Source organism: Pipistrellus kuhlii, unplaced genomic scaffold, assembly GCF_014108245.1.
Source record: "Pipistrellus kuhlii isolate mPipKuh1 unplaced genomic scaffold, mPipKuh1.p scaffold_m20_p_3, whole genome shotgun sequence".
In the NCBI taxonomy this organism is placed as follows: Eukaryota; Metazoa; Chordata; class Mammalia; order Chiroptera; family Vespertilionidae; genus Pipistrellus; species Pipistrellus kuhlii.
This window is the reverse complement of record NW_023425529.1, coordinates 104092805-104117565: the sequence shown is the minus strand read 5'-3', so window position 1 is coordinate 104117565 and position 24761 is coordinate 104092805. Positions and strand designations below refer to the sequence as shown.

Below are 24761 nucleotides of genomic sequence, written 5' to 3'. Positions count from 1 at the left end.
TTAAGCAAGACTCATTCTCCTAATTCTAAATTTGACAATCTCATGATTGCACAATTTTCAGTTTAAAAATTGTTTCTTCTTCCAAAATATATTTCTTCACAGATTGCTCATATTTTCATCAAATGCTCTTATCATGTCAATACAGTATCCTCTCAAACTGTACTAAAATTATATTTCAATTTTTCCCATTTTCTGTATCAATGAGTATTTAGTCTGGTACTGAGTTGTTAATTAGCCTTTTCATTGCATACATTTGGCAAGTTTTCACTAGCCACTCATTTTACTATCTATTGATTTTATAAATGACGTCTTGAGCCTGAATCTCAGAACTTACTTCCTGTGACCTTGAGTTCTCTAACACAAAGATTCTGTAGCTATAAAAGGATAATGTACAGTAACTTCCTCAAAATGGTGATAAAGTTTAAAAAAAAAATAACACTATAAAAGCAATTGAGTTATGGTGACCATTCAGAAAATTTAGTTCTCTTATTCCTTTATCCCTATTTCTTATTATCATAGACTAGAGGCCAGATGTATAAAATTTGTGCACAAGGAAGGAGGTGGGGAGGGAGGTATATCCTTGAACATTAGTTTACCAGACACTGAATAACTGCACAAATTAATACGTATAAGGCAAATAAATCTATATTTTTGGTTTCCAAAAACAAAATATTTTCTATTGTGCACACCAAATGTCAGTCTAAGACTAATGATGTGGCAATCAGCTGCTAAAATATTTGCTGCTAGAATTAGTGAAGAGAAATGGTGTACCTGAATTAGTGGAGAGAAATGGTGTGCCTGAGTGTAAGGCACTTAAGGGAAATGAATACAACATGATGGTAATAATTAGTCATTAGCAACGTTGTAATTTGTTATTAATCACTAGAGGCCTGGTGCATGAAAATTCATGCACTGGAGGGGGGTCCCTCAGCCCGGCCAGCCCCCTCTCATAGTCCGGGAGCCCTCAGAAGTGGGAGGTGACCTGGCAAGCAGGGGAAGGTAATGACCCCATCACACCTCTGCTGCTGCCACTGCCAGCAACATAAGCCTTGGCCAGTCTTGGTTACCTGAGCCTTGAGCAGCTTCCATCCAAGGTTTGTCTGCACCTTGGGCCAGCCCTGGGCACCTCAGCAGCCGCCATCTGAGGCTTGCCAGTGCCTTGAGCTGGCTGGGGGATGAGGAGCCTGGGCACCATTATCTTGTGGCTGTGGATGTCGCCATCTTTAAGGGCATGGCAGTCAATTACACATTCCCTCCTTATTTGCTGTGGGTGCCTCCATCTTTGTGAGGGCATGACTGTCAATTAGCATATTCCTTCTTTATTAGATAGGATATGTACAATAGGATATTATAAAAATTAAGTTATGAAATTTTAATTAAAAAATTTCTTACATACCATTATATTGGCTAGGCTGCAAAAATATTCGTTGTGAGTCACATGTGGCCCTTGGGCTGTGAGTTTGACATGCTTGAAGATGGCCAAAACAGATAATACATTTGCTGGTTCTAAGCCACACTATATCTCACATATCTACATAAAGTTTACTATCAGACTATATCTCACAATGAAAGTAAAAGAAAACTGGCAGCTCTCAGGGAGAATGGTCAGTTTTAATTTGTAATTATCTCTGCCACCCCAATTTAATAACTATGTAAGACTAAGACCCAGAAGTTTGTTTACCTGATTGTTACCTCAGTTGACTGTCATTGGTTGCAACATTCCACTGAATTTTAACTGAAATTCTAATCCTTATTTGTTGCTTAATATAATGTCTTCAAACATTTTACAGTATGACCAAGAAATGAAACTAAAAGCTGATGATCTGACACACTCTAGGTAAACTGCAGAGCTAAAAAATGGTATGTACAATGCAATGTTTTCTTTGTACCTATAATGTATTGTTTTCCAGATCCTTCTGCTTCTATTATTAAATTAATCGTAAATCTTAAAGTCAACAACATTGTAGAATACAGGAAATATCACAGTTAAGTCAATAAGTAATTAGTCATGCTAAATTTTATCACAAGATAAGTGAGCAGTAAGAGATGACTACATGAAAAAGAACAGGATACAACTAACCACTCATCCAAATAGTTATGATTTCTATGAAAAGATTAAATTTCAAAGATTCTATTTTCTTGCATCAAAGATTTTATAAATAGAAAGATAAGAAAATAAAAAAAATATTTCTGGTATGCTGTTTGTTGAGAGAAAAATAAATGAAATTGAGGAAAAGTTAATAATTGGTTAACCAAGTGGATATAAAGCAAATAGGGGTAAATCACATCACTCTATGTTTAACCTCTTCCATATCACTTGCCATTATTTACTCAATCCCAAGAGCAAAGGAAAGGATCAAGTCATCTCTACAAAATGCCCCATTAAAATGCAAAACTCTATGCAAAACTAGGTACTTTGCGAAGATAGAACAATGACCATCAAGACCTATTATAGCCTGGCCAGTGTCACTCAGTAGTTGAGCACAGACCTATGAACCTGGAGGTCAGTGCGCATGCCCCGGGTGCAGGTTTGGTCTCCAGTAAGGGGCATACAGGAGGCAGCCAATTAATGTTTCTCTTTCACATCGATGTTTCTCCTTCTCCCTCCCCCTCTCTCCAAAATCAATAAAAAAATATATTAAAAAAAATCCCAATCTACAAGGAGCTTAAATTTAATAGAGGTTGTAAAACATGTATGCCACAGCTAAATTATAATATAAACAATATAACGAGGGGGATATAATTAAAATTTGATACACACAAAGGGAATACAAATTATGTTCAGTAAAGAAAAATGGAAAAACTTAGCAGAAAGATAAAAATTGAGTTAGACATCACAGTCTTACAATGTAACAAAATTTAATCATTTCTGCTTTTATTTCTTCAAATGGCTACTACAATAAAACTAAATACTATATTATTATTGCTACATATATACTGTAAAGAATTTAATCTCTTGATCATGTACACATGACAAAAAATAAGTTCATTATGTATCATTTCTAATAGCTAAAAACTAGAAACAACTTAAATATTCAACTAGATTAATATGTATAGATACAAAAAAACAAGCTACATATATCAATACATATAAATGTAAAACATGTTAAGTGAAAAAGTTATAATGTATCTGTATTAAGGTTAAATTGATGAAAATACTATATATTGCAAAATAATACATACTATGAAAGTACAAAGACATGCACAAGTATAAAACAAAATTCAAGAGGGGAAAAATAGGAAATATTATGTTTCATTTCTTAAAAAATAGGAAGTTCTGAAGTATATGTAGATGTGACAGATATTTGTTTTATTGTTCTGTAACTTTATTACATTAAATACTGAATGTATTAAAAGTACCCTTCTGCAATCTACTAATTCCTTAAGAGTATAATGTCAGAAAAAGCTATTTCTTCCCAGCACTATTTATTACCTTACTAACCTTTGCTGGTCCAACATGGGAGAGGATACTGTAGTTGTCTTCCTGTCCTTCTTGCTAGTTGAAGATGATGACTTAGGGCTTGATTTTCGCTTTGGAGATTTGCTAGACTTCCTTAGAGAATGTGATGGAGATAACTTTGATCTAACCATTTCTGGTGAAACCTGTAAAAAAAATTCCCTAGGTCAATTCAGAAACTCCTCCAATCATGGTTATAATAATTAGGAATCAAAGCACTGGTTTTTAAACCATACCAAAATTAAAATGAAATATTAAGGGTTATATGATAGCCATATATTGATAGTAGTCAGACTTATGAACCTATGCCTTTAAACAAATGCTAATTAGAGAGAGGATCCAAGATGGCTGCTCGGGTAGACATCTAACCGCAGCAGCACATAATTTCAATGGAATACAACTAAAATGTAGAGTGGACATTGCCCAGAGCTACAGGTAGTCGACTAACTGAAAATGCTACAACAAGAAGGAAAGAGAAAACCAGAAGGAAAATCAGAGGAGCTGAAAAAGCCTAAGGTACGGAGACAAGCTGTGCACCCACACGCACGCGTGCGGGGAGAGGTCGCAGCCGGAGAGGAGGAGAGGGCTGGGTGCTGCCTGGTGTTCCCTAGCAGGAAGGAAATAAAACCCCCTGCCTGGGCTGAACCCCGGAACCGGCAGCGCTGAGCCCCAGTTACGGGCCAGACCGGGGGACCCAGGCTCCGGCAGGGGGAGACGGGGCTGTGAGGCGGAATCCCAGGGGAGCAGCGAAAAGCAGGGCCCCCGGAGTTGCGCGCACATTGCACACAGAGGACTGAATGTTGACTCTGATACTGGATTACCCTAGCCAGAAGAAACAAAGCCTCCGGTGGTGCTGAGCCTCAGTCCGGACTGCTCTGAACCCCAGTTCTAGGCCAATCCCTGGGGACCCAAGCTCAAGCAGAGGAAGACGGGGCTGTGAGGTGGAGTCCTGGGAGAGCAGCGAAAGGCCGAGCCCCAGGAGTCGCGCACATTGCTTTCAAGGGAAGGAATGTTGACTCTGATGTGGGATTGCCCTGGAGGGAAGGGAACAGGAGCCCCGGCCGTGTTGGACCCCTGTTTCGACTGCTCTGACCCCCAGTCCTAGGCCAGACCCTGGGGACCCAGGCTCAGGCAGGGGGAGACGGGGCTGTGAGGTGGAGTCCTGGGGGAGCTGTGAAAAGCGGAGCCCTGGAGTCGCGCACACTGCGTGTAGAGGACAGTCTGTTGACTCTGATCCTAGACTCCCCTAGCGGGAAGGAGAAAAAAAGCTCCAGACTGGAGGAACGCGACGAGGAGCAGGAGCCCCTGCCGGACACCGGCCAGCGGGGCACCAGCAGGGAGCCGGGCGACGGAGTCCCCAGGACGGGGGGGGGGGTGCCCGTGAGCCTTCGACCGCTGAGCGCAGGCAACGGAGCCAAGGCCGGGGGCTGCTTCCTGGGCGGCGCCGACCCCGGCAACAGGCTGAAGCAGCTCAGGAGCCTGCGGAGAACACAGGGGTGCCACAGGCCAACCTGCTGAGCTCCCAGGACAAGGAGGAAGAAACCAAAGAAGTTCTCAATGTGAAGAAATCAAGTGAGGGCAAAAGATAGTAAAATTACTTAAGAAAGAATACAAAGAAGATCTTGAAAAATCAAAGACTAAGTCAGAACTCAACTCACCAGCCAACACTGCAACATAAATGCGTTTAAAAAAAAAAAAAAAAAAAAAAGACAGAATGTTGGAACAGCAGCGGCCAGGCCTAGAGTGGCCAGGCACAAGGCAGTGGCAGCTGGGCCAGGAGCAGCAACGGCCAGACCCCAGAGCAGCAGCAGCCAGAACCAGAGCATCAACAGCCAGCACTGGAGCAGCCAGACCTGGGGCAGTGGCAGCCAGGCCTGAGGCGGAGGCGGCCAAGCCCAGGGTGACCAGTCCAGGAACACCCAGACCCGGAGAAGCCAGGCCCAGAGCAGCCGGGTCGGGTGCGGCCAGGCCCAGAGTGGCGGCTGCCAGGCTGGGAGCGGCCAGGCCCGGAGCAGCTGGGTCTGGTGTGGCCAGGCCCGGAGCAGCAGCTGCCAAGCTGGGAGCGGCCAGGCCTGGAGCGGCAGCTGCCAGGCTGGGAGCAGCCAGGCCCGAAGCAGCGGTTGCCAGGCTGGGAGCGGCCAGGCCCAGAGTAGCCGGGTAGGGTGCGACCAGACCCAGAGCAGCTGGTTGTGGAACGAACCAGAGCAACAGAGGCCAGGCCTGGAGCAGCCAGGCCCGAAACAGTTCGCTCCTCGCCTGCTCCTGCCCCACGGCTGCCTCTCAGACATGGCTGGAAACTTTTGGGGGAACTTGAGGGTCTGCTGAATCAAGTGATGAAGGCTTAGATCTGGATGTGTTGAGTTAGTATAGCGTTGGGGTGTTGATCTGTGAATGCCTTGGGTGGGGCCTGGATGAGGCTCGTTGACCTATTTGGAAATGTCTTTTGTGTGAAGTGTATCATTGGGCATGTGGAAGTATTATTGATATGAGAAAATGCTAAGTAACTGATTTACTATCTGAAAAGGGATTTACTATCGGGGAAAGGGAGGGAGAAAGAGACTGAACAAAAACTGTGCACCTATGGATGAGGACAATGGGGGATGGGGAGGGGGCGGAGGGTGGGGTGGGAACCTGGTGGAGGGGGGAAGAAATGAGGAACCTTTGTAATAATATGAACAATAAAGATTGATTTAAAAAAATAAATAAAAGAACAAAACAAAACAAAAAACAAATGCTAATTAACTCCCTTAAATAATACTAATACCAACAAAACAAAATGCAATTATGAAATTTAAAAATCTCCTAAAAAAATCACAAATTATATTCAAATAAATTCTCTCTCTACTCTTTAGAAATGAAACAATTATTCTGGAAATAGCATGGGCCTAAACAACAGACATATATATATATATTCAAATCCCATTTTACATTAGCCGGTAACTCTGGCCAACAGAACTTCAGTTTTGTTCACCTGTTTATTATCTATTTAACTAATAGCGTAATGTGAAGATTAAATTATTAACACATATGAAATGACTGATATAGAGCAAGTTGACCAATATGTGTATCAATAGCCCAATACAATTTAAGATGTGCCCAGAAGCTAATGAGTTCTCTGGTCAATATTCATGTTGATGTTTATCGACTAACATATTTCAATAAATAGCATACCTCCTTTTTAATAATAATTTCTTCTCTCTTTTCCATGTTTTCTTGTTCCAGCTTCATTAATTCCCTCTGTATCTTCTGACGCTTCATTTCCAATGACAACTCATGAACATAATCATAATTAATATCTCCATTGTCAGAATCTTTAAACAAAAAAATCTCATTACTTTTAAGAAACTATCATAATAATCTCTATAAAATCTAGAGAATCTTTTCAAATAATTTTTATATAAATCAAAACAGTAGAGCCTTTATTAGATTAACATACTTTTAAAAGATAAAAGAAATATACTGTTTCTATAAAGGATTAAAATCAATATGGCTGATTTATGAAAAGCCAAATATTTTTAAGGTTTCTGGATTTGCTGGAAGTAATTTTGAGTTGTTGGGAGTTGGAGTTTTGATTAAGAGATGGGATTTTTAAAAGATAAAACACCCAATTATAAATCCTAAACATTAAACATACCAAAGCCTTCAATATTACACACTGCATATAAAATTAATCATTACCTCTTTTATTTTCTTAGAGACTCATTAATACTAAATAAAGGTTACATTAGTTGTGCAATATTGTTTCCATGTTGTTGTTTTTTAAATTAGTGGCACAATTGATTTGTAACTAATTATGGTTAACTATCTTTAATACTAATGTGTACATGAGCTAATTTCTGAAGGATATATAACATTTTCATTAAAAGTGATTTGTACTAGTTCCTTAGATTAGAACTGTACATCTCCTCAGTGGGTTTGATACTATGTTTCTATTTCCATTCATTTCTTCCAATGGAGGTGGTAGCAAGGAAGAAATCTGGTTAAGGAAAAGAAAAGGAAGGGTGGTGTGCAGAGCTGCTTCATTATAACACATACAAGTTTTCAATGGCTATTGGCACCACCACCCAACATCTCATTCTCATTTGCTATAAATGCCAAAAAGCCTGGAGGTGGGAATTTTACTGACTTCTAATCTAACACATGACTAGTTGGGCTTAATGGATTGCAAAATGAGGTGCCTTCTCAAACTATATTTTTAGCACTTAAGAACACCAGTTCTTAACCTGGAGTAAAGAAAATGAACTAAAAAACAAAGATATCTAGTTCTACTTGACTGCTTAAAGCATAAGAAAATGGGCATCATTGTCATGTACTGATAAAATACAATAGAATGTCAACTATCCACTTATCATGGGGACTGAGTGTAGAAAACCAGGTGCACTGGTTATATATCTGTTATCTGTGTGATTAAACTTGATTACTCATGTTATATTAGAATATGACAACTTATCTGTAAATATATAAACTAGACTAACTCATATTTATCAGTCACAAAACAATCATTAAGTGGCATATAACATTTACTAGGTAAAATAATTAGAGGTGGTGAATTAAATTAAAAATGGATCTATCTAGTTACTATTTTACTTCCCATTGACATAGATCAGTAAATAATAGGTTTGAAATACATGGTTTGATTATATTCTTAAATTATTAATAGACAGATGAAATTTTATAACCAAATACTAAGGATAAAACAAAGAGTATTAACAATAATACTGTGCCCATCAAAAAGCTACTGTGTGGAGGTATCACCAATATAGAATACATGTAAGAACTGAGAAGCTGGCTTTGAGACTTCATTCCCAACCACCCAACCAAGGAAGTAGGCCTGAACAGTTAAAAGACATGTTAAAGACAATGTATGTACTACAGCTAATGCAATTTGCTAAAAGAGAAGTTGAATCTTTAATCAGAAACTATTTTTATTTCATGCATATTTTTATAATCAAAAGAAAGATGCCTTTCTAGTCCATAAGAAATGGGATACAAAGTAGGCACCTTCAGAAAATTTGACATAATGAAGTTTTAAAGCTTGCTGTCAATACAACAAAAGAGCATAACTATCAAATCATATATATATATATATATATATATATATATATATATATATATATATCAACATATGTGTAGCTCCATCTATTGAAAAAAAATCTCATTATTTAACCAGTACACCTGGTATATATTTAAGTATTTCTTTTTGTCTTTTATTTCTAGGTAATTTGATTATATTCTTTTTCTCGTTTAAAACATAATGATTTCATAGACATTTCTAGAACATATGAAGTGATAACCTGGTAAGCCTAGTACAGTGTTTTCCAAAGTGTGGTACTCGTACCCCCAGGGGTACGGGAAGAGTTTGGTGGGGGTACGCATTGCACCGGAGTTTGGTGGGGATATGCACTGCACTGTGCTTAGCTGTGCCTAATTCTACGTTCTCATGAATACGAGGGGTACTCAGCGTTACGAAAATTATAGAAGGGGTATGCCTATGTCAAAAGTTTGGGAAACATTGGCCTAGTAGTAGCAACCTGGCATCATACATAATTATTACAATATTACTGACTATTGTTTCTTATTGACATTATATTCCAAGGGCTATTTTATAATTGTCAATTTACACTTCTTAATCTGTTCACCTTTTTCAGATTTCCCAAAGCCCCACCCATCTAGCAATAATCAGTATGTTCTCCATATCTATCAGCCAGTTTCTGGTTTGCTTGTTCATTTTTTTTAGATTGCACAAAAAATGAAATCATGTATTTGTCTGACTTATTATTACATTGTATATATTTACCACATCATCTTTATCCAGTCATTTATTGACAGGCATTTAGGTTGCTTCCATATATTGGCTATTGTAAATAATGCTGCAATAAATATAGGGATGCATATATCATTTCAAATTATGTTTTGGACTTCTTTGGCTTGATACCCCAGAAGTGGATTTGCTGGGTCATAAGGTATTTCTATTTTTAGTTACTAAGGAATCTCCATGTTTTCTATAGGGGCTGCACCAATTTGCAATCCCACCAACAGTGGACGAGGGCTCCCTTTTCTCCACATCCTTGACAACACTTAATTTATTTATTCTGATAGGTGTGATATCTCATTGTGTTAATTTGCATTTCTCTAATAATTAGTAACACTGAACATCATTTCATATATCGAATGACCATAAGTATGTCTCTATGTATTTATTTTTCAGTTTTGTTTTTTTTTCTTGTAATTGATACTAGTTTCATGGCATTGTGGTAAAAAACCTACCACAAAATGCTTGATATGATTTCAATCTTCTTAAATTTATTGGGCTTTTTTTTTTGGACTACTATGTGGTCTAATGTGAAAGAATGTTCCAGGTACACTTAAAAACAATGTATATTCTGTTGCTTTTGGGGTGAAATGCTTTAAGCATGTATTCCAATGTGTTTTTGAAGGCTGTTGTTTCCTTATTGATTTTCAGTCTAGATAATGTCATTGGGGTGCTAAGTCCCCTACTATGACTGCGTTATTGTCAACCTCTCCCTTTATGTTCATCCATTTTTGCTTTATAGTTAGGTGCTCCTATGTTGTTTCATAAAAGTTTATGTGTTATGCTACCCCAGATATTTTTTTGTTTCCATTTGCATGAAATAATCCTTTTCCATCCTTTTACTTTCAGTCTGTGTCTATCAATCTGAAATTGGTCTCTAATGTATGAGTGGTGTTTTCTATTCAGCTACCTTATATCTTTTGATTGGAACATTTAATCCACTTACATTTAAAATGATTACTAAAAGGTATGTAGTTATTGCCCTTTTATTATTTGTACTTCTGACTCCTCTTCCTCCTTCCCTCCCCCTCCTTTTGCTTCTTGTTCTTATTCTACAAGAAGTCCCTTTAACATTTCTTGTAATACTGGTTTGGTGGTAACTAACTCCTTTAAGCTTTTTCTTGTCTGGAAAGTTCTTTATCTCTCCTTTAATTTTTAATGATAGCCTTGCTAGGTAGAGTAGTCTTGATTGTAGGTCCTTACATTTCTTCACTTTAAATATTTCATGCCAACCATTCTAGACTGTGAAGTTTTTGTTGAGAATAAAGCTGACAGTCATATGAAAGCTCCCTTGTAGCAATTAATGGGATTATTGAATATGTACATTCCTTTTGCCAGGTTAGGGAAATGTTCAGTCATTATTTCTTCAAACAGGTTCTCAATTCCTTGCTCTCTCTTATCCTTCTGGGACCCGTGATGTGAAAGTTGTTATGCTTGGTGTTATTCCAGAGGTCCTTTAAATTATCCTCATTTAAAAAAATTCTTTTTGCTTTTTGATGATCCATTTCGGTGTTTTCTGCTATCTTGTCTTCCAAATTGCTGATTCGATCCCCTCTTCATCTTATCTACTGGATTTCTTCTAGAGTAGTTTTCAATTCAGTTACTATATTCTTCATTTCTGAGTGGTCCTTTTTTTATGGTTTCTATGTTCTTTTAAATGCTTACTATCTCTGAATTTACACTGAGATATCCATTCTTCCCCTAAAGTCTCTGAGCAGACTTTTAACTATTGTTTTTAACTCTGCATCTGGTATTTGGTTTCTTCCATTCCATATAATTATTTTTCTGGGGATTTCTCGTTCTTTTATTTAGGGCATATTTCTTTGTGTCCTCATTTTGGCTCCCTCTCTGTGTTTGCTTCTATGTACTAGGTAGATGTGCTATGTCTCCCAGCCTTGGCAGGATGGTCTTATGATTTAAGTGACCCAAAAGGCCCAATGGTGCAGTCACCCTGATCACCTGAGTCAGATGCTCAATCCCTTGTGTGAATTGTCATGTGCCCCCCTACTGTAGTTGAGCCTTGATTGCTTTTGGCACATCAGGGAATAGCGTTGACTGATAGGTTATCTGGCTGTGAGGACTAACCACAACCACACAGTACAAACTGCTTTGTAGTGGCTCTTCCCACGGAACAGATTCACCCCAAAAGGGCTCTGGTGCCTGCTAAGACCACCTGTTGTGTGTGCTACTAGAGGAGTTAATTGGGTGATACTCTGTTATGGTCTCAAATAAGCTAAAAGGTGTATTGGTTCTGGACCTTTTGGGTAAGTTTCTGGTGTAGGCCAAAGTCAGCTGCACCCTATGATAATCTGGGGTTACCTGGTAGAACATACAAAGTGATGTATAGTTGGCTGCTGCCAGTGCTGGGCCTGGAGGCATGTGGGAGAGGCCATGATGCTAAAATCAAGGCTGGTGGTACCAGTTACAGGCTTGGGGCCAGATAAAATGTACAGAATACCCTGAGGCCAGCTGCCAGCTGTCCATAAGGCTCAGTCACTGAAAGAGTTGCGGGCTATACACAAGTTGGGTGAGGCAGTGTCTCGGAAAGAGCAGAATGGGGCGAGTAGTGTTCAACAGATTAATACAGATTCAGATTTGGTACCAGGGCCAACCCTAGGGCCACTCAGTAAGAGGGACAGGTCACAGTTGCTGCCTGCCTGGTGCCTATGGACTTCTAAGAGTTTTGAAGAAAAGACTGTAGCTGATCACTTGATCAAGTCTGGCTGCCCACTGCTGAAAGAGCATGTTGTGGTGCATGTACAGGATCCCTCTGCAAATGAGATATTCCTCCCAATTCTCAATTACTTCTGGGGTGTGAGGCCAACCCATTTTGCTTCTCTGTTCCGCTACCAGTCTTGACATGGCTACTTTATAACTTTAGTTATAGAACTACTATTCACCTAGTCTTCAGATGGTTATCCAGACTGACTGTTCGATAATTTAGCGATAGTGCTAATGTGGTCATAAGAAAAGGCAATCACAGAGTTTACCTCTTCTGGCTTCCTTACTGGACATTAAAAAATATTTGGAAAAACATGTAAAACATGCCACCACCTCACAAATTTTATTTTTGTTTTGCAAAGCACAGTTATTTTCCATATAATTTTATGTTGGGTTTATTACTGTTATTATAAAATGAATTAATGAGTAAATATTTTAAAAATTTCTCATATTCAATTTCTAATATGGGGGGATCCTTAAAAAGAATGTATGTTTTTAGACATACCAGTACAGACCAATTTCTCTTACACTTAGCTAAAATTGCTATTCACTTTTGAAAATGCAGAAGGAATGATAAGTCTATAAACCAGTTCAGTGTCACTATCTGGGGACAGGCATGACTGTATAAATCCATGATTCAATGTTTTTTCAACCAGATAACTGTAAATCATAAAGTCACACTATTTTCAAAATGTGCAGGTTTCAATCAAGAGAAAACATAAATAGCCATGTGAATACTTTGTAAGTGAAATCACCATAAAAGTAGTCATCTTTTTTTTTTTTTTTTTAAATAGTATTATAGAGGTGGATGAAGAACTTTATTTACTGGATTACTAAATGACAGAAATTTAACAAAATCCCTATTTTGGACAGAAATATAACAATACATGTCAAAATTTAGTGGTATAGAACCACCATTATATCTCTGCCTCCCCAACTTCTGTGGATCAGAAATCCCAGAAAGCTTTGTCTTTTGGTGCTGTTTCTGATCTATGAAACATCAGCTGGGGTAGATGGTAAGGATTCAACTTCCAAGATGGTCTTTTTCTTCACTCACATCTGCCACCTTGGTGTCTTTCCATTTCCACATTGCATGTTGTCTTCCAGGACCTCTCCACTACCTATGGACTTCTCACATGCTTGGTGGAATTGGGGTGCTCATGCTTCTTTTTTTGTTTTTGTTTTTTTAAATTTTAAATGAATTGTTATTGTTCCTATTATTACAAATGTTCCTCATTTTTTTCCCCCCTCCATTGCTCCCCTATACCAGGTTCCCACCTCACCCTCTGACCTTTCCACACCCACCATTAACCTCATCTATAGGTACACAGTTTATGTTCAGTCTCTTCCTGCAACCCAACACAGAACAAAAGGGAAATAAAGTTTAGGTGTACGTAAAAAAGTGGTTTATAGTGTTTACTGGCAGGAAGTTGAGGGAGCTTGTGGATGAAAAGTTCTCTCAGTTTTGTGCAGTAAACATCAAGCAGGACAAATAAAGGGATTAGAAATTTTTAAGGATAAGTTTCTGAAATAGGTACTATGAAAACATGGAGAAAAATGACAAGTTCTTCTGTACCTTTTAAATTTTCAATAAAATGTATGCATTATTGTAATAGAGAAACTTACTTTTAAAGATAGGAAGTTTTTTGCCGGGACCGGTTTGGCTCAATGGATAGAGCGTCGGCTTGGGGACTGAAGGGTCCCGGGTTCGATTCCGGTCAAGGGCATGTACCTTGGTTGCGGGCATATCCCCGGTAGGGGGTGTACAAGAGGCAGCTGATCGATGACTCTCTCATCGATGTTTCTAACTCTCTATCTCTCTCCCTTCCTCTCTGTATAAAATCAATAAAATATTAAAAAATAAAAAATAAAAAGATAGGAAGTTTTTAAGAAATTTCAGAAAAATTTAAATCCCAAAACAAATAATAATAATAATAAAAGAATGTTGGGTATGTTGAGTTAATTCCGTATTATTCCAGAAAAGTTAGATATCTAATTTTGAAGAGTCAAAGTTTCCAATATTTTATTTTCAACAATATTCGTGCATGCAGTGGGGTCTCAGCCCAGCCTGCACCCTCTGCAATTGGGGATCCCTACGCTTTTTCTTATCTAGCTAAACTCTTCACATTAAAAAAAAAAAAAATTAATTGAAATACCACATACTCTAGGAAATTCTTTTTGAACAAATTTCTTTACAATCTATATTGTTTTCATAGTATACCATTCTTTTTCTTTAGCAGCAACTTAAGAGTTGATGCAATGTGTTTCTCATTCTTGCGTCTGAATTTTTTCTTGTTGCTCTTGTAATAGTGAAGCTTATCCAATTTACATTTGCCTTTCAAGGGCTTATATTTGGTTCGGTTTATAGTTGGCTCCCTGCTTTTTTTTTTTTTTTTTTTTTTTTTTTTTTTAAGCAATAAATGTGGGTTGTTATAGGAAGCCTCACTTGTAATCAAGCCTTTAGGTCTCACTATTTCTATAATAACCTATCACTTTAGCATACCAGAGATTGTGTTCATTTATAGAAAATGTGACCTGATCATTTGATCTAGTAATATTTTATAGCAAGATGTATTATTCTAATAATTTACTACAAAACTGAGGTTTACAGAAATAAATAACATTGAACAATAAAGAATGACTCAAATATCAAAGCATAGTACACTTAGGGCCTCCCTTGTCCTGTGTCTCAGAACTCATAACATAATACACAGTTGACATGGAACTCAGCTTCCTTTAAAATAGGAAGGGATGCCATACTCATGAAGCAGCTACATTCACACTTTTTTAAAAAAATTTAATTCACAGCACATACTCTTTGTACTAATTGTTGGAAAATCACCCTAGCAATTACCTCTGTTCCTCTCTCTATTGTTGCCTTACATTCTGATGTCATTACTGGGCTTTTATCACCCACTTGCTCTAATAAGATTATGAATTAGTTAAGGGCAGAGATCATGATTAGACTTCATGCTCTAATAAGATTATGAATTAGTTAAGGGCAGAGATCATGACTTGTTTCTCTGACATGGTGCAAATACTCAAATGCCATCCAGTCCAAATGACAGTGATGAGATAGGCCCACGTTGCTGGAGACCTCTGACTTTTATTTAAGAGGCCTCATTTGTTCTTTGCCTTTACAGAGGGGTGGGTAGGGGCTGAGGGAATTTGGGGAAGCCTTGACAATTCTCCTCCTGAAAGATTTTGCTAAGCTGCGCCCGGGAAATGGGCGGCTTTTTTGCCAAAGACCGCCGGGTAGCTTCTTCCCCCGGGACTACCGGGCATTTGTCCTATTAAAACCCAGACACACAGCAATGACAAAGGCACTGGTCTCCTACTGTTAATGGGTGGGGATCAAACCCCAGCCTGCAGGAACTTACCCACACAGTCAGGACAGGGCTGATGGGTGGACCTGAGCTGGTGCTTCTAGCTCTGGGGAGAGGGAAACTTCCTGTGGCTGCAGGAAAGAGGTCCTGGACTTAGTGCAATGCGCTGAACAGGTCCTTAGCCCAGGCTGGTCAGCGGAGCAGCTTCTTTGCCCAGGACCGCCAGGCGGCGTAGCTTGGCCTCTTTGCCCTGGGACTGCCAGACAGCTTGGCTTGGCCTGGTCCTCCTGCGGGTTTGTGTCTCCACTCCAGCCCCCCTGGATGTTGTTCTATCCGGCTCCAGGGCTGGGTGTGGGCCACCCTGTGTTATTCCCTTGGAGCCCCTCCTCCTGAGCTGGTTGTGATGTTGCAGCGACCCGGCCTAACTTGCATATTACCTCTTTATATATACAGATTGGTAAAACACAATGGAACATTATAGCTGCCTTTACAACTACAGGGTGTCTCCCCAAAATTTATTCATACATTTTGAATAATTACAAAGGAAGTGTTTATTAAAATACATTTCATTTTCAAAATTGAGCTATCAGTTGTTAAAGTATGTATACATTTTGGAGGATACACACTATATTTTATAAGCGATATTAGTTTGGCTTATGAAATCCCAATGAACTAATCATAGGAGAGTTTCCTGTTTGCTCTTAGAAGCACTCTTCAACAGATAATGCTGTTCAAAGATGGAATAAATTCCCTTAAAAAGTACTGATATTCAAATTACTGGAGAAGCATTTAGGGTACAATTCAAGTATTAGACTAGGTAAGTTTTCAGAGATTGTTCTTAATTATAGGCGTAAATATTTTAGGCTTGCAGGCTCTTGGCTTTCCACAAAGATTCAATTCATTCATGGGAGCTCAAAAACAGCTACAAAAAATATGTAACCCAATGGGTATGGCTTTGTTCCAATCAAGTTTTTTTTTGCAGAGAGGTGCCTGGTCCACAATTTTAATTTTATAACCCCTGGTCTAAGTTTTAAGCTTATGCTGAGAAGTTGCTTAAGTTCTTAAACTCTTTAGTTATGTATAAGAAATAGCAAAGCTATTGAATTGAGAAAATTATATAAATTATATTAAAATGCCTAGCACACCCAACACATTCAACAAATGAATTCTCTTTCTCTATATCTATATCTCTAAGAAGATCATAAAAGTGAACATTTGTGCTCTATCCGATTTGGTTCAGTGGATAGAGCTTCGGCCTGCAAAGTGAAAGATTCCAGGTTTGATTTAGGTCAAGGCATGTACTTTGTTTGCAGGCACATCCCCAGTGGGAGGTGTGCAGGAGGCAGCTAATAGATGTTTCTCTCTCATTGATGTTTCTGACTCTCTATTCCTCTCCCTTCCTCTCTCTGTCAATGAAATATATTAAAAAAAAAAAAAAAAAAAGAAAGAAAAAAGAAAAAAAAAGTGAACATTTGTGGTACGGAAAGTAAATCCTTATTTGTTAAGTCAATGACTCAAAGATGATTTTGCTAATTTTTCATGAAAAAAATCCCAGATCACGCTTATTATTGGATTTGGATCTCTTTTGAAAAATGAAAGTCAACAATACCTTTAAATAATTTTCCCAGGTCTTTAAAAATTTTAAATCTTTTAATATTTTATGAAAAATAACAAATATAAATTTAGATTTAATTTTTAACCCTAATGTTGAGGAACAGAAAATCAACAAATGTAATAAAATTCCAAAGGACTGTGATGGTGCACAATAAGTTCTAAGAAGAAAAAAAGGAAGGGGAAGTTGAAAAATGCAGTGTGAACAGCTTTTTCTGCCTTTGTTTTTCAATTATATGCCATTTTCTACAGATAGGGAGATCACAGTTGAAAAGTGTTTTGAACCTACTCATCTACTGAAGGGCAGCTGGGCTGAAGCCGACAAACGACAAAAAGTGTCTGTAAAGTGAATAATCAATAAATTGACTACTATATAAACAAAGATTTTTGAAACTCACCATCTCTATTAGTCTCCCACTCTACATTTTCTTCTTCACTTTCTGGAGTTCTTTCCTTGGTGATTTTTATGTCTTCCTTTTCTCTATGTCTCCCCCTTGAAGATTCTTTCTAAAAAGTACATAAATACACAGAAATTACTGTTATTTTTAAAAAAATTGAATGAGATAGTTATTGTAATACAAAATATTTCTAACTTCATTCATTTTTGTTTTAACAAAGAATCTATTTTGCAAATAACCACTTATCCACTAAGTAGAGGATATGACAAGTTCTAGTGTAGCACCACAATGAAAAGACATTATAAATACCTATTTCACTAAAGAACAGCGATGTAGTACATGTAAGGAGTAACTAAGATTTTAAAATATACAAAGCAAATCTATTATTTTAAACGTTGATAGTGTGCTACATACTTTTTTGCGTGTAAAGTCACAAGGGTTTGTGACTTTAACATAACAGCATTTCCTACACACCCTAAAGATAAATCCAAACTCATTACAAATGCTTTAAAAACAAGAGACTTGCCCTATTTTGATGAAAACAAAAATGGTAGCCAAAATAGTTAGAAATCAGTGCTTACTAGTATAAAAAAAGTTTTACACTTTATTCTAGGTGAAATAGCAGCCAACTGACAAAACAGGATAATAGTAATTGGCTTATAAAATTTAATAAGCATATGTCACATAACAGAAAGACTTCAAACCACAATTAACTAAATGGTAAAAAAATAAAGTAACCAATATCATATAATTATCTTCCTACTGACAGTGTATCGCTTTTTTTTAAACACTAAATCCTGACTATGAAAGACACTTACACAAAGGACAATAAAGGGTAAAAATTCTTTTGGGCACTATCAGACATAAAATTTGGCTGCTTAAAACACAAATTGCCGAAGCTGGTTTGGCTCAGTGGTAGAGCATCAGTCTGCAGACTGAAGGGTCCCAGGTTCGATTCTCGTCAAGGGCATGTACCTTGGTTGCGGGCACATCCTCGGTAGGGGGTGTGCAAGAGGCAGCTGGTTGATGTTTCTCTCTCATCGACGTTTCTATCTCTCTATCTCAATTCCTCTCTGTAAAAAATCAATAAAATATATTAAAAAAAATAAAAAATAAAACACAAATTAACTTATCCTTGAAAACTTTTTTTTCATTTATTTATGTATTTATTTATATTATGTATTGATTTCGGTGTACGGTTTAGTGGTTAGATTACTGAAACTAGTAAATTTTTCATCTTTAGGTATGTAGTCATGTTGTACTACTTGCTCAATGAAATGACATATGATTGCTGGTAAGACAACAGAAGCTGACAAATTGTAAAAATTTCTGGTTGAACCAGACATGAAAAAATGGTAAAAGGTCCAAAAACATAACACAAAACAAAAACCACTATTTATAGAGACATGAGGAAAAAAAGTAACATTCTTCTTTTTATTTTATTTTATTTTATTGATTTTGTACAGAGAGGAAGAGAGATAGAGTTAGAAACATCGATGTGAGAGTCATCGATCAGCTGCCTCTTGCACACCCCCTACTGGGGATATGCCCGCAACCAAGGTACATGCCCTTGACCGGAATCGAACCCGGGACCCTTCAGTCCCCAAGCCGACGCTCTATCCATTGAGCCAAACCGGTCTCGGCAAAAGTAACATTATTGTTAAAATATATTCTATGGGCTATCAGAAACTACTCCATATACCACATAACTTTTGAATGTTCTGTGGATTAAATCCACTCTAAACATGTATTAGTATGTATTGTAAAAATATTTTTATAGGTGATTATCTCCGAATTCTTCAATAATATATTGTGGTTTTAAAAAATCTATTTTTATTGATTTCAGAGAGGGAGAGGGAGAGATAGAAACATCAATGACGAGAAAGAATCACTGATTGGCTGCCTTCTGCATGCCCTCCACTGGGGATTGAGCCAGAAACCCAGGCATGTGCCCTTGAGTGGAATTCAACCCAGGACCTTTCTTTTTTAAAATATTCTTTATTGATTTCAGAGAGGAAGGGAGAGGGATAGAGAGATAGAAACATCAATGATGAGAGAAAATCACTGATCGACTGCCTCCTGCACGCCCCCTACTGAGGGTCGAGCCCACAACCTGGGCATGTGTCCTTGGCCAGAATCGAACCTGGGACCCTTCAGTCTGCAGACTGACGCTCTATCCACTGAGCCAAACCAGCTAGGGCTATGTTATGGTTTTTGTCTACTTAAAGGATCCTGTATCCAACTACAAATTTACTTGAAAGGAGTTTCTGAGCAGTAGTAGTGCTTATACTATAAAGTAAATATTCTGTGAAATTATAACAGAACTAGAGGCCAATTACATGAAGGTTCATGCATAGGCTTTCCTTCCCCTGGCTGCTGGCTCCAGTTTTCCTCCAGCACCCGGGACCCAGGCCTTTGCTCTGGCCACCGCCACCTTCCATCTTCGCTTTGCTTCTGTAGCTCCTCCTCCCCCTTCCCCCGATAGCAGGCGTTCGGCCCCGCCACTCCATGTATGCAAATTAACCCACCATCTTTGTTGGGTTAATTTGCATACTCATGCCTGATTGGCTGGTGGGTGCCATAGTGGTATGGTCAACTACTTGCATATTTCTTTTATTAGTGTAGATATTTAACAGATTTAGAACCAGAAAAGTAATTTCATTAAAAACAATTTATATATAATGACTTCTCTATTGTTTTTCAATATAACTCTGATACTATTCTCAAAGACCATATATATTCAGTAAGTAATAAAGACTGAATGCAGTCTTCAATATTTGGAGAAATTTCAAGTTAGGAAATATGTTTTATTCTAATATTTTTGTCAATATCCCACCACAAATCATAATATAGAAAATTATTTTAGAGAGTAAGGGGGAAGGAGGAGGGAGGGAGAAACACCAATCAGTTGTCTCCTGTAAGACCCATACTGGGGATTGAGCCGGCAACCTGGGCATGTGCCATAACCAGGAATTGAACCAGTGACCACTTGGTGCATGAGACAATGCTCAATCCACTGAATCACACTGAATAACCTTATAAGAAATAACTGGCCAGACTAGAAAATTATTTTGATAACACTTATTAAGCAGGCTAAGATCAGTAAAAAAAAAAAAAAAAAAAAAAAAAAAAAAAAAGTTGTATAACTTGATAAATGCACAATTATAACGCTTTTGCAAGCCAACCATAGCTGGAGCTCCACCAGTAATCATGTCATTTCAAATGTTAGCTCAATTTTTTTCATTAATAAAACAAGTCTCTGATTCTATTATATTCAAGTTAATATTGTTCATCAGGTTTTTTAATTCCCTTGGTTTTTAGATTCACTTGTTGATAGTTATGTATCTGTTGTTCATAATTTTTTATTTCAGAGAATGTTTTCTTTATTTCTTGTTGATCCCTTATTATTTCTTGTTGATCCCTTATTTTTTGTTAATTCCTTTTCATGTCCTCATAGGTCTTATTGGCCTTTTCAAGGAAATTCTTGAAAAACCTTTTAAGTATGGTTTTGAACTCTATATCCAGTCGCTTTTGTCCTCCATTTCTTTCGTTTGTGATCTGTTTCCTTGTCTTGGCATTTTCGCAGCTTCCCTGAGTTGGTAGCCTTAAAAGTTCTTGTGTTCAGCTTGGATGGGGCGGAGTTTCAGGGTGGAGCCTACAGCCTTGGCTTCCGTTAGCCACACCCTATGAGGCTCCTAAGTCTCAGTATTCCTCAGTGTCCTTCAGTACTCATTGCAAGCACCTCTGAGAGAAAGGTGCTCTCGAGTTTCGCCTGCTACCAGTCTAGGCTCACCTCCAAAGAGCCCGGAACTGGGGTTCAGTTCAATTGGAACTGGAGTTCAGAGCAGTTTGGAGCTTTTGTCTCCTTCCTGCTAGGGCAATTCAGTGGCAATGTGCATGCCTCCGGGACTTCCTTTCACCGCTCCCCTGGGTTTCCGCCTTACAGCCCAAGCTCCCTCTGTATGAGCCTGGGTCCCCAGGGTCTGCCCTAGATCTGGGGTTCAGTGCAGTAGGAACTGGGGCTCAACACAGTCCGGAGCTTTTGTCTCCTTCCCACTAGGGCAATCTAGCAGCAGAGTCAAAGGTCTGTCCTCTGCGCGCAATGTGTGCGCCTCCGGGGGCTCTGCCTTTCGCCGCTCCCCTGAGATTCCGCCTAACAGCCCAGGCTCCTTCTGTATGAGCCTATGTCCCCAGGGTCAGGCCTAGAACTGGGGTCAGTGCTGTCGGATCTGGGGTTCAGCACAGTCCGGAGCTTTTATCTCCTTCCCACTAGGGAACACCAGCCAGGCACTCAGCCTCCCCCTCCTCTCTGGCTCCGTCCTCTCTACGCGCGCAATGTGTCTCAGTACCTTGGCTTTTACAGCTCTTCTGATTTTCCTTCTGGTTTTCTCTTTCGTTCTTGTTGTAGAATTTCCAGTCAGTCGACTGTCCTGTAGTTCTGGGTAATGTCCATTTTGTATTTTAGTTATATTTTATTGAAATTGTTGTGTGAGACTGCAGTTAGGTGTTACCTATGCCGCCATCTTGGATTCTCCCCGATTTATTGAATTTCTAATTTCACCTGCGGTTGCTATGGCAGGGCCAGATCAAATGATTTTTTTGGGCCTTATGTGGACTGCAAGCAAGACATTCCCCACTCCTGGTTTAAATACAGTCAATTAGCAACCCTTAGATTTCTCCAAAACTACTGTTAGGTCATGCCACCCTATGCTCTATAACACATGTGTCAAACACAAGGCCCGCGGGCCAAATCCGTCCCACCAGGCCTTGCAATGTGGCCCGCACTGCGCTGTCATCACTGCACTCTGCTGCGTTTCCATCACAATGACAGTTTATGACTGTTCAGTAAACCATTCGGCCCACAATTTAGGCTGGATTTTAGATTTTGGCCCCTTCTCTGATTGAGTTCGACACCCCTACAGTCTATAACTACAATTGACATTTTGTAACTAGAATTAAGTCTGCTTCTTAATTTCTCTTCCTGATAGTTCAAACAAAAATGCAACCCATTTCAGAATATTGTGTATCTATTTTGCTGAATTTATCAGTTCTAATAATAGTGTGTGTTTGCAATCTCTGGGGTTCTCTATGCAGAGAAGCATGTTAGCTGCAAATAATGACAATTTTACTTCTACTTTTCAATTTGGATCTTTCTAGGTCATTTTTATTTGCCTCAAGGTAGTATCTTTTGATTTCTTCCTTGAATTTGTTGTTAACCCATCCATTTTTTAATAGAATGTTATTTAGCTACATGTGTTTCCAGTTTCTTCTTGTAAGTAATTTATAGTTTCATACCTTTGTGGTTAGAGAAGATACTGGATTTGATTTCAATCTTCTTCAAATTTATTGAGATTTGTTTTGTGAACTAACATGTGGTCTAGCCTGAAAAATGTTCCATGTGCACTTGAAAAGAATTTAGGGTGAAATGCTCTAAAATATCAAATCCATCTGGTCTAATGTATCATTTAAGGCTGCTGTTTCCTTGATCAATGAATGATCTATCCATTAACGTCAATTGTTATTCACATGAATAACTACATTACTGTCAATTTTTATCTATCAATATATATTATTCATTTAATATATAACCCATTTAGTACATAACCCATCAATATATATTATTCATTTAGTATATATATTATTCATTTAGGATATATAACCCTTTTAAACATTATTGCACCCAGTGCTCCTACACTGGGTGCAATAATGTTTAAAAGGGTTATATCCTCTCATCAGGTTTATCACTTTATAATTATGTAATGCTTTTCTTTGTTCCTTGTTATAGCCTTTGTTCCAAGTCTATACTGTCTAATATAAGTATTGCTATCCCAGCTTTTATTTATCATTTCCATTTGGATGATAGTGTGTGTTTATAATAGTAATCTCTTGGGTTCTCTATGCAGAGAATCATGTTAGCTGCAAATGGGTCTTTTGTAGACAGCACATACATGGATCTTATTTTCCTATCCATTCAGCAACCTTATCTTTTAAATGGAACACTTAATCCATTTACATGTAAGGTGATTATTAGTAGGTATGTAGTTTTTGTTATTTTATTATTCCTATTTATGATCTCTCTCCCTCCTTCCCCTTCTTAAAGAAGTCCCTTTAACATTTCTTATAACACTGGTTTGGTGGTGATGAACACTTAGCTTTTAAATATATATAAATATTTTTTATTGTTTTTTTACAGAGAGGAAGGATAGAAAGTCAGAAACATTGATGAGAAGGAAACACCAATCAGCTGCCTCCTGCACACCTCCCACTGGGGATGTGCCTGCAACCAAGGTACATGCTCTTGACTGGAACCGATCCTGGGATCTTTCAGTCGCAGACCGACACTCTATCCACTGAGCAAAACCGGTTAGGGCAGCACTTAGCTTTTTATAGCCTGGGATAGAGTTAAATATAACATGAACTCAAATTTTTCTTTTTAATATCTCTGTATCTATGTATCCAATAATACAGCAGTAAAGAGCGGAAACCTCGGAGATGGGGAGAGAACTAGACAGAAACATTCTACTAATAAGATAATTTAAAAAACAAAATTCTCAACTCTGGTTGGATGGCTCAGTTGGTTGGAACTTAATCCCATACACCAAAAGGTGGTGGGTTAGGTCACGGTCAGGAAACATACCTACATTGTGAATTTGATCTCTGGTTGGGGTGCATAAGGGAGGCACAGTTGACATTTCTTTCTCATGGCAATGCTTTTCTCTCTCTCCCTCTCTCTCTCTCTCTCTCTCTCTCTCTCTCTCTCTCTCTCTCTCTCTCTCTCCCTCCCCTCCCCTCCCCTCCCCTCCCCTCCCCTCCCCTCTCTTTAAAATCAGAAATATATATCTTTGGAAGAATATTCAGAAACAAAACCTAGACCACATTCTGGAACATAAAACACTTACAAAAAAACAGAAATTATATACTATCTCCTTTCAGACAGACCACAATGGAATCAAACTAGAATTAGTAACAAGGTAGCTGGTAATCCATAAATATATGGAGATTAAATAGTTCACTTCTAATTAACATGTGAATAAAAATTTTTTAAGAGAAATGTTTACATAGTTCATACTAAATGAAAATGAAATAAACCGTATCAAAATTTGTGGAATGCAGTGAAAGCAGTGCTTAGAAATTTATAACATTAAATGCATATTGTATCGGGTCTAGTAATAATTAATGTCGTTTTTAAACATTCGTTTAAAATCTTGCTTGGCGTTGACTTGTATTGACATAACCTTCAAACACGTGGTATCTACAGACGTGTGAAGTGCAATTAACAAGTTTTACTTGAAAAAGTTTGTGTTTGGTTTGGTTTTTGTTGCAAAACTAGGGCTAAGAAGATGGCGGATGAAGAGCATATTCGGCACTGCATGCTTTACGAGTTCCAATTAGGAAGAAAAGCAAGTGAGGCTGCAAAAAACATCTGTAGTGCTCTT

The 24761-nt window shown here is 38.2% G+C and overlaps 1 protein-coding gene across 12 annotated transcripts in view; it reads right to left on the bottom strand.

The window, feature by feature from the left end:
* Positions 1-24761, bottom strand: part of ZC3H13 (zinc finger CCCH-type containing 13) — a 102523-nt gene that overhangs the window by 54472 nt on the left and 23290 nt on the right. For all 12 annotated transcript variants that reach the window (XM_036458968.2, XM_036458970.2, XM_036458977.2 and 9 more), the window contains exons 5-7: positions 17326-17434; positions 6629-6768; positions 3443-3603 (exon numbers count right to left, since the gene is read on the bottom strand). In XM_036458968.2, the coding sequence (XP_036314861.1) occupies positions 3443-3603; positions 6629-6768; positions 17326-17434 (410 nt within the window). The remainder of the gene's footprint in view (positions 1-3442; positions 3604-6628; positions 6769-17325; positions 17435-24761) is intronic.